At 32.6% G+C, this 10,798-nt stretch overlaps 2 protein-coding genes across 2 annotated transcripts in view; both read right to left on the bottom strand.

Annotated features, from left to right (window-relative positions):
* Positions 1-1,811: 1,811 nt before the first annotated feature.
* LOC106765757 lies at positions 1,812-4,158 on the bottom strand. The gene is made up of 2 exons (XM_014650481.2): positions 3,944-4,158; positions 1,812-3,850 (listed from the first exon to the last, which is right to left on the bottom strand). Exon 2 carries the CDS (start codon positions 3,757-3,759, stop codon positions 2,041-2,043), a length of 1,719 nt encoding a protein of 572 aa, XP_014505967.1. The 5' UTR covers positions 3,760-3,850; positions 3,944-4,158; the 3' UTR covers positions 1,812-2,040.
* A 3,324-nt stretch (positions 4,159-7,482) lies between these two features.
* LOC106768197 (UPF0613 protein PB24D3.06c) overlaps positions 7,483-10,798 on the bottom strand; it is a 10,546-nt gene continuing 7,230 nt past the window's right edge. Inside the window, exons 7-9 of the mRNA XM_014653195.2 lie at positions 9,011-9,119; positions 8,037-8,101; positions 7,483-7,914 (exon numbers count right to left, since the gene is read on the bottom strand). Of these exons, the coding sequence (XP_014508681.1) occupies positions 7,767-7,914; positions 8,037-8,101; positions 9,011-9,119 (322 nt within the window). The 3' untranslated portion in view covers positions 7,483-7,766. The remainder of the gene's footprint in view (positions 7,915-8,036; positions 8,102-9,010; positions 9,120-10,798) is intronic.

The raw sequence follows: 10,798 nt of genomic DNA, 5'->3' as shown, positions 1-10,798 counted from the left end.
TTTCATTTTTTTTATTAGTTATGTAACAAAAACAGATTATCAATGTTAACTCATAATTAAAAAAATTCTTTGTTGTTTCACTTGTTCGGTGTCTCGTGTCAACAACACTTAATTTTGTCCATCCTTGATTAAATGATTTTATTATCTATAAATAGGTTAGTTAGACCAATACAAATAGCAATTTCCCCACTACTTTGTAATTTTGTATCCTACTTACTTTAAACATGAATCTGCCAAGGTAAGAATGATGAAAAAAGACAGAAATAGAAAGAAGATGAACCATAAATAGGGTCAATCATTGAAGCTGCCAACAGTCAATAATTAATTAATGGACTGGTGTCACTGTTATCACAATCACACTTACATTTCACTGCTACTTATTAAATCACTTTGTCCAATTGCAAAAACAAGAGTGCGTAAAATTCAATTTAAATTTAATTTAATGGAACATATTTTTATCTTTTCATTAAAAATTTAATAATTTTAACTCTAATGATATGCTACTATGATAGATATTTGGGTTAATTAGATTTTTTTAACTTTCGATTGGAGTTGCTAACTACATTAATCCTAAACGTGTTCAAGACTTTGAATTGAAATGAGTGTTGAGATATTTAGATGAAGCATTGTTATTTATTATTTAGACTAATGTACATGTAATTTACTCAAGATTGGTAAATACAAATTTTATAAAGAATGTGAACACTATAATTATATTTTTGAATACATTTTTATATTGTTTGAAACTACAAATATTTGGAAGTTAACTTGTAGAGAACCACAGTATATCGTATTTTTTAAAATGGTAAAAGAAGCTCTATAACTAAAAAAGTTATAATGATTATAATTTGTTGAAGACCATGTGACTATTCTCAAAATGTCATATACCTAACTACATATCAAATATATCATGAGAGAACTAATCATCATGATATACTATATTTTGTTACGTCAAAATCATAGAAATAGATTCATAAGAGAATCTTAGCCATATGTTTACAAATTCTTTACAATTATCATAAATCTTCTACTAGACCACCTCTAGTAATATTATGTTTTAAAAAATTATCTACCTGTAATTTTTGTATTCGTCTTATTAATAATTTATCATAATTGTCAATGATTTTTCCTTATTTCTGGTTCTATATTGTGTTATAGAATATAAATATTATGAAATTCAATTTAGTTTCGTATATAATTTCAAACATTACATATTGTGAGTTGAGACATATATTAGTAAAATTATATGTTATGTTACAAAGTCAAGATTATTATAATATTTTTTAACAATATATTGCACAGAAGTAGTAATACTTAATTATTACCATCTTTTACAAATTAACTATTACCTATTCAAGTATTGTAAAAAAAATGTTTTAGTATGCAGAGTTCCATAACTTTTTTACTCTCTTTCTCTCGTATCAAACAACTCAAATTAACTCTATCTTCCCTTCCATTGCTATTCCATGACCATCAAACAAGCCAGAACTTGTGGACAAAGGAAAAAAAACAGAATAGTTGCAGAAAACCAGAAACAGAAGATAATAAAAAATTATTGGAGCTGAACCACAAATAATTAATGGACCATGATGAAGTTGAGGATTCCATGATGGTACAAACATGCCAGAGTAAAAGCGAAAGAAGTGCATGTATTAGAGATATATTAGTACTGTATTAAGAAGTTTGGTATTAGTCTGCTGCAATAATGAATTGCAACTATCCTCTGCCAACAAGATCGCCATGATTATGAAACTCGTCTCTTTCATATAATATAACTAAATAACTATCCACAGCCCTATAAAGAAGAGATATTCAAAATAGAGAACAATCTTTGAATGATAGTATTGATCATATAGATGGTAAAATGTGTTTTGAGGAGTTAATGAAATCTTCTGCTAATCTACAAGTGGAACAATCTCACGTATACATAACAAAACCAAAAATATACGAGCAAGAAAGAATACGAAATCTAACTAGATAGAAACAACAATACCCCAACCTTAATAGTTTTAAACTCAGCAAAAGGGTTTGGTTGAAATGCTATCTGGCACATAGGACATTGAGAAGAACATGAGATAACATAAGGTCCACAAAATATTGATGTCCAATTTGGCCATCTCTCCACTTCATCTTTGCTGGAGCTCTTCCATAGTGTACTCCATCGTTACAGCGGTTATCAAAATGCCATGGAAATGTCATATCAAAGTTATCAATCACACCAGATACAACTCCTGATTGCTTCAACTTCTCCAACAACACACCATTGAACGCCTCCATCTTGTTAGGATTGAAAGCTAGTGACCTTGCATATCCACCAGTTGCAACTGTAGTCCTGTAAAACACTCTTCCCCATGCCAACCCTCTTTGCTTCACTCCCTTCATAATATCTCTCCAAAAGGATGCTGCATAATCTGCTCCCACAGAGAATGCTCTTATGTTGCGCCAGTGGACGCCATCATGCAAGCCTGAGTTCATGATCACTGTGTCAGGAATCGTATCTTCTGAGAAGTATTTCTTTATCAAATCTTGAAACCCTTTATCTCTCAGAGAATCCAACCCCAGATAGTTTTGTGTCTCGTTCCAATGCCCATTGAAGATGCTTGTAATCCTAACTGTTTGAGAAGGGTCTTTTGGGTTGGAAAAGTTCCAGTCAAATCTTCTGGGAACAGAACGTATTTCAGGCAAGTCCAACACAAAGTTGAGCATATTCCTTATTGTATCAACGTGATTTGAATCGCCCCAAAAGAAAATCCATCTGTTCTTCAAACAATTCCAAGCAGACTCCGCTGAATACAACTTGAATGAACAATGAGTTGAATACACCCACCCATTACTCTCCAGAATTCCCAAGGAACCATCACACCAAGGAGCTTTGCAAGGAAAATCCGACCCAAGACACCGGTACCTGCCATCATTTCCTATGGTGCAGTCATCATTCTTTCCATGCCTTGTCCACCTTCCACTCCACACATCCCTGCCAAAATCAGAGGCCTTGCAAGACTGCAGTTCCGGCAGCTGAACACTGCTTTTGTAGAATCTGATTGCAAAATTTCGTAGCATTCGGTCATAAGAAAACCTCCATGGGGTAAACTTCAGACCTTCAAAGTGTCTATAGAGCAGAATTATAGTGAGATTGTAAACCCCATCAAAATCGGGATGAACCTGCAGTGAAATTGAGTAAGAACCATTGCTGAAATCTTTCACCAAAGGCCTAGATTTCCATGATTCCCCTGAAAGATCAGCCTCAAAGTAGTCGCCACCTAAACAACGAGGCTTCCCTGAATCATCCAGTGCTTGAAAACCAAATTCATGCACATCACCAGCTGTAAGCTCTATCACCTCCCCGTCATCCAACCCAGGAATTGAAATCTCCACAGCCTTGGAATCTTTACAAGGTACGCCTCCATGAGCTGACCATCTGGCTATGAGATTTGAAGTGAAGTTGGGTTCTAACTCACTTGAAATCCAACTAGTGTGCCTCTCAAGTAGAAGGGACTTTTCGCCTAACTTTTCATACGGAGTGAAGTTCACAGCACTGTATGGAGAAAGGACAGTTAAATTAGGAGAATGAAACCTTACAGCAAGATAGTCCTGTTGATACCTCCAAGCTTGAAAGATGCTCCTTACTGTGCACCCATCAATGCTCCAAACCACAACCATTCCAAGCAAAACCAAAGCAGTTAGCAACCCAACACGCCAATGAACCATTGGAATGGCCCATAGAGCCCATTGGGGTGAAATCACAACCTTCTCTGCCATGGCATCACCCCAGAACAGCTACCAACAAATCCACCCTCCAATACCGCAAAAGTTGCTATCTTCTTACGACAACACGCCAAACCACAAATGCCTGAAAAGCACAAGAGTCGATTTTCCCGAGGAGACAAAAAGAAACAAATCTTGATGAGTGAAAAAAATGGAAAACAAATTTTGGGATGCTCACAAGTTACAAGGCATGTTTCCAAGTTTCAATGTAATGTGTTGTTCTGTAAGAGATAGAGTTGCCGATATGGGTCGGTGTGAGTTCCGGAGAAAAAGGAAGGTTTTTCTCACTGTTCTTCATCAAACTAACATGGCAGATTTCAGACATGGACATGTATGTCCAAACAAGATGTCAAGCTCAGTTTAATCATGAACTTTACATATTTTTTAATTATATTTTTCTAAATTTTCATTTGCTTTGTTATAAAGCTGGATTTTTTTCCCCTTTCTCCTGTTTCCAGTTCTAATCAAAGCTGTCTTTTCGTTCTCTTTTGTTATTATTATTAATATTAATTACTCCGACTGTCATGTGATTAAAGGACAAAGTTAATTTAAATATTCTAATTACTAATGAGACAAACTCTTAATCTTTATTATGGAAATGTGAGATATTTATGGTAGTTAATTGAAGTATTGGTCATAAAAAGATTACTCAGGAGTTTGTATGTATGTTTATTTTAATAACAAATATTGCTAATGAAGTTTTAAGTAGATTATTTGTGAGTGATTAATAAAAGTTTTGTAGATAGATAAGTAGAAAGAGTATTATACAACCATATCTTACTATCAATTATTCCATTTAATATCAAGATTTGGTGCAAAATTCCCACCTTCTTAATTAATTAAGGGCTATTCTTATATTTTATTATAGTAGATGGTCTTGTATTATTTGTAATTCCAGCCTTTACATTTTCTTCCAAAATATATTACCTTTTAATTTTTAAACCGTCCTTACATAGATTAATATGTTAATTATTCGATCGCTATACTTATTTAAATTTTTATTTAATATATGTATTGAGAGTATGAGGTTATTTTAATAAATTTATATTAAAAATTGTGTATCTACTGTTTTGTTTTTCTTAATCTATGCAAATAATGTTAAAATTTACATAAATTGCGACCCAGGCAGTATTACTTTTGTGGTGCGAATTATAAACAAAATAATAATTGGGTTATAATCAATTTATTCCTAATTAATTGGATAAATTATTTTAATAAATAATTGTAGAAATTTTATTTTATAAATTTATACAGAAGCAGTAAAATAGATAAGATTGTTTTTTTTAAGAGAAATATTTAGTCTTAACAGAGAAGCCAATTATAAAGTTGTTTTTTCTCACTATGATATTTAAATAAAATATTTTCACAAGTGTTTATTAAAAGTTAATAAAATAAATTAGATTTTTCTCATAAGTAAAAAAAAAAATTAAACTCATGGTCCTCCTTTATGAACAGGCTTGATAAACTAAAAATTAAAATACACAAATTAATTAAACCTTGAAAAAACATTTAATCCATCTTATCTTATTAATTTATTTTTTAGCAAGTTTTTATAGTAAAAATGAATAAAGTCATTATATATAATAATTTTAGTTTCTGTTATATAATGAAATTTTCAAATTTTGTGCCAATTATTAAAATTTATAGTTCAACAAAAAACAAAAAATAGAATTTGGATTTCGTAGACTTTATATTATAAAATGATTAAAAATATTGTTATTATAAAATCAATAAATTTATTATTTATGGTTGAATATTTTGATTCTTAATTACTTTTTACTTATTGATTTTGAAAACATGTATTCTAAGAATATATATATATATATATATATATATATATATATATATATATTACAAATTATTAAAAAGAAATTAGGAAAAAAAAATAATGCCGTTGGGAATAAAATGCACTTAAAGACAGTTTGTCATCCCACCGACACCTGTTGGAAAGAGACTCACGATAAAAGTTTCAAAGTTTGATTGAATATTATTTAAATCAGCGAAAAATTAATATTTTATTTTATTATGTTAAAATTTATTTTTTAACATTTTACTTATAAATATTTAATTTTAAATTTAATGTTTTTACTTATAAATATTTAATTTTAAATTTAATTTTTTTAGAAAATATTTATTAATACATTTATTTATTTTCATGCTGTTTTACTTAAATGCAAAATATTATTTAGGATATTTAAATTTGAAATATAAAATTCAAAGTGATAAAAAATAAATGAGAAAATAAAGAACTTGAAAATCATAAAAAAATAAAAGAAAATTATATTTTCAAATAATAAATTAAACTTCCTTAACATGCTATCAGATGACTAAACATGATAGGTGTAGCGTATTTTTCTTCGGTTAAACTTTTTATATAATTATTTTCTTGACTTTTTTAATTATGAAATATGCTTAGTATCTTTTAATTATGAAATATGTATGTATGCATATATTATAATGTTTTGTATTTTTTTTTAATTCAGTAATATATGTTATATATGTAGGGGTTAAAACTAATTTAAACTCATAAATTTAAAATTAATTTGTAAAGTGAAATTTATTTGTAAATTATTTTTATTTTTAGTTGATTTAAAGTCTTATGGTGAGGGAAAAAAATATAAGGTTTTACATTATGTTTCCTGGGGAAGTTCCTCTTTTATTTGCATCAGTTCGCATTTGTGAACAGCTGGTTCCAAATCTCTTGACCTTCGGTGCAAGTAAGTGGCACTAATCACCTAACGTTTCATTTATTTGTTGGGACAGAAAAGCTAAACAACCTTTTTTATTCTGAAGAATTTCAAAATGTTTATTTCACAAGCAAGAAGTTTGTATATATACATAACTAGCCAGTTTTCTCATTTTAACTTTACTGGGTGATGGACACAAGGACACGAGACGCAGTCAACTTATCGGCTTTCAGCAATATACACGTTACAGTGCTGTCACACGAGTTTAAATGCAGGTTGCTATTCATGGAATCAGATAGGCTCAGCTATGTCATGTGGTAGTGCTGTGAGTGATTGCTATAACACACGCATTGTGAGATTGATACACCAATTCAGGTAAAATATAACATGAATTACAGAAACATACTTTAATTAATTTCGTAATTAAATTCAAATAAACCTGAAGAATACAGAACATTATCTCACGGTTGCAAGTGTAAGTCGTGGTCATGGGGGGTATGGGAATCAAATGAGGTGATAAAATGGGACATTATACAATGATATTGTCTGGTACATACAGCAGCTCTTCTTAAAAGGGTGAATGTTGACCAAAAATAATAGCCTCAATGAAAGAAAATTTTGGCCAGCTGCTCCGTTGTTACCAACTTCACCAAACCATCACCAACCACCACAAATCATTTCGATTTGTGGATACTCAAGGTAACTAATCTTACTTTAGAATAGGCTTCACATTACTGTAATCTCCAATTTAGCGGTATGTAACGAATAAACAATGGAAGCAAAGGAACGAAGAAGGTAACTGAGCATATTACCACTATTAACATTGACAGAATCTGACGAGTGTAAGGAATTAACAATGTGAACTTAATTATATGTTTTCACAGAAAAAGATGATTAATTTTCATGTCGGTCCAGTAGTTCGGAAATTATTTTTGCACGAATACTAGCAACTAAATGACACGGTTTTCTATTCCACTACATGTGTACACACCTCAGAGCAAATCCTGACAGGCTCTTATCTGCCGTTGCATGTGGAAACATCAGAATTGCTTACAACTGTAGAAAAATGTTCCCTGGGTAAAAAATAATAAATTGAAAAAACAGATATACCACTTCTCTTCTGAGATGATAAATATTAACATTTGTTATATCAACAAAAAACTAAGGCTGCAAATAGCTACCCCAACAAAATCAAACCCTCCACCCCAAAAAAATATATATGGGAGAAAAAAAAAACGATTGACAGAAGGAAATCAAAACTATCATAACAATAAAGAAAAAAGGGGGGCATTGAAAATTGATAGAGACATCCAATTAACTCCATGGATCATCCCAGCCTTTGGGTCCCTCTCTTTTTAAGAAATCAATAATAGCATCAACAGCTTCTTCAACTCTGTTAGAGAGGGAGTGATTTCCATATTCGATCTCTACTTTCTCTGCTCCTCCCATCGCTCTGCATAACCTACATGGATACAAAATGTACCCCGTGATCATAGGATCGGCAATCATATATCTCAATCCTTTCAAATTTCACTTAATTATTGAATAACAAAAACTGACACCAGATAGGAGTAGAGGTTTTACCGCTGAACAAGAGCTTTCTTATCAACGTAATCTGGCACATATTCGTCACTCATTGAAAATATAACCTGCCATAATGACAAACTTCCTCCTCAAAAAAAAAAAAAAAAAAAAAAAAAAACTTCCCTTTCAAGAATTATAGGCAGATCTCAGGTTTTATGTCTTCGTCTCTAATAGAATAACATTTATCACATTTACCAGTAGCACTTAAATTGTATGGTAGAAAACGGTAGCAGATATATAAAAGTAACATCATCGACGCTGTTGCTTGCTGCTTGACATCATTCAGGCTAAGGCTAATATTGAGAGCTACAGTTGATACTTTGACAACGAAAAAATTTTAAGCCTTCTTTTTTCGGTAATAGGGAGCACTAGACTCTCGCATGATATAAACTTACCTATAACCTTTACACAGCTTCCCAATCACTGAGCCAGAGGTAGCATTTTAGCTTTTTTTACTATGTATGCCTTCTTAAGGTGTCAAATTACATTTCAAACGAAAAATGTCATACACCTTCTACAGAAATGAAAAAGCAAGAAAACTTCTGCTATCATGACCAACATATTGAAGCATAAAACTGCATAGCAATTGATCAGCAAGGTATCAGCTACCACAACTGTATTCCATCAAAAATTAGTTGAATAAACTTAGATTGGATGAAAAAAATTAGCAAGTAAACTTCTGCTTTTAACGTATTGAAGCATAACCCTCAGCATAGCAAATGATTGGTTAGCTTGGTGTAAGTTACCACAACTATACTCATCATAAATTTCTTGAGTAAACTAAGTCAGTTAGGGATTTTAAACTGCCTCTGAAGCCTATAAATTGGAATCTGTATTTAGTGGAAATGACATTCAATCAACAAAATTTATATCCATTTCCTCTCAGTATTTTCTCTCTATCAATTCTCAAAATCAGCCCAGAAAGATGTCAGAAAAAGAGAATAAAAAGTTACGTTAAACAGATATATGGTAACCTGACAATGTGTGTTAGACATATGCCCCAGCCTCATCTTCAACTGGTCTTCACTCAGGTCAGAACTGAACATGTCATCATCACCATTATATGAACATAGGGAGTGATACCTACAAAATTAATTTCTTTAGGACAGGAACAAAAGCATGGGATTATGAGACAACAAACACCTTTTTGCAATATAATCATTATCAACTTTGGCAAAAAGTTAAACATTTCGAGCGTTCCAACATGTTGTGTATGTGGTATTGCTACATTATGGAGCAAAAGGTACTTAGGGATGGAAAAGGAAGAATAAAGAAGTAAATAAGCCTTCAAAAAAAAGATATCACTTGATAAGTCACAAGTTGTGTATTTGACATCTGATATAGCCTAGCTCAAAATCAACATCAAACAACTTCAAACCGTTTATAGATATCTAGTACATCACTAACTTAATTGGAAGCCTGTCATCGAAACAGTAGTAGAGAAATTTCAGCATGAACAAAACTTGGCCGTTTTGCAAATGACATTGGTACAGCCAAAAGTAACTAAGCCTTTTACAAATATACAATATAACACTAACTTATTTGGAAGCTTGTCATTGAGACAGCAGTAGAGGAATCTTGTCATGAGCAAAACTTGGCACTTTGCAAAAGACGTAGAGGGTGGCAGAAGGGCGTACTCTGACTAGTTATCATTTGGGAACTGAGCACCAGCTATGTAGAAAAGAGAACTCATGAAAGGAGAATTCTTTCTTTTGTTCTTAGTAATTCAATTCAATAGTGAATATACACTACAAAAGTATTATTTCCCTTGCTTTCTCTGTTTTTGCCTTTTTCTATGTGACTATCCGAAATCCAGAATTCATTTATAGATTCTTCTGGATTCCAAAAACTCTAGTCTGACCTGCCAAGCCAAGATTGGGGTAGACAGAATCACAACTGGAAAAGCTGGCCAACACACATGGGTCAAGTATTGGAAATAAAGCACAAGATATCAAGCTACTGACTGAGACGTAGATAAGAAAACAAGGCATCAAGTTGGAGGATGGAGTTATACATCAGGAACTTGTTTGTGAAGAGGTTCATCCCCATTTGTCGAAGCATGTTGAGGAGAACACGGGAGGAGATTGGGTTGGAAAGCAGAGATATAGAGGTTCATCCAGAGAAAGAACCTTAAAGAATCAACCAATATACTGCTGGATTAATAACGAGAAGGGGAATAGTTCAATGGACTACGAAAGGTGGTAGAGAGGCAGAAATCATAGGATTCGTCTGGATATAAAGAATTAACCTTTTGTGTGCACAAAAACCACCCTAAGGGTACCATGATGGGGAGACAATGCCGTTTCATCTGGGTGAAAGAGAGGTGGCACAGGGGTCCAGCAGGCGTAGCAGTGCCCCGCAATGGTTATAAAACAACGAATTTGGACAAGTCAGATCAGCTCACTGACATCACTGGCACCAGCATGCAGGATATGTCGCTACTGCCAGAACAGCTACACATACCTCTCAAACTCATTTTTCTGATTGTGTGAATACTTATAAGGTCTATGGTTTGGGATGGAAGCTCCATCATTAAGATGAATAGCATGATCTTGTTGTCGACTGAGAGGTAATTCTTGAAAAACCTCCCCATAGGATGCTAAGAGCTGCTCCACTTCTCTTAAATCTGCATTGGAGCTGTCAATCACCTTCTCTTAAACCCAATCAACCAAGAATCCTTGATCCTCTTCCTGCAACTCATTTATCAATTTTTTAAATGAGGTTGCAGTGGTAGATAAAACAGGATCTCCCATTACCATAAG

The sequence above is a fragment of the Vigna radiata genome, chromosome 7, assembly GCF_000741045.1.
Source record: "Vigna radiata var. radiata cultivar VC1973A chromosome 7, Vradiata_ver6, whole genome shotgun sequence".
NCBI classification, from domain to species: Eukaryota; Viridiplantae; Streptophyta; class Magnoliopsida; order Fabales; family Fabaceae; genus Vigna; species Vigna radiata.
Note: the sequence above shows the minus strand (reverse complement) of the source record. Positions and strands in the feature narration are given on the sequence as shown.

Coding starts and splice junctions, on each gene's coding strand:
- LOC106765757 (XM_014650481.2), bottom strand. CDS start 3,759: ATGGCAGAGAAGGTTGTGATTTCACCCCAATGGGCTCTATGGGCCATT.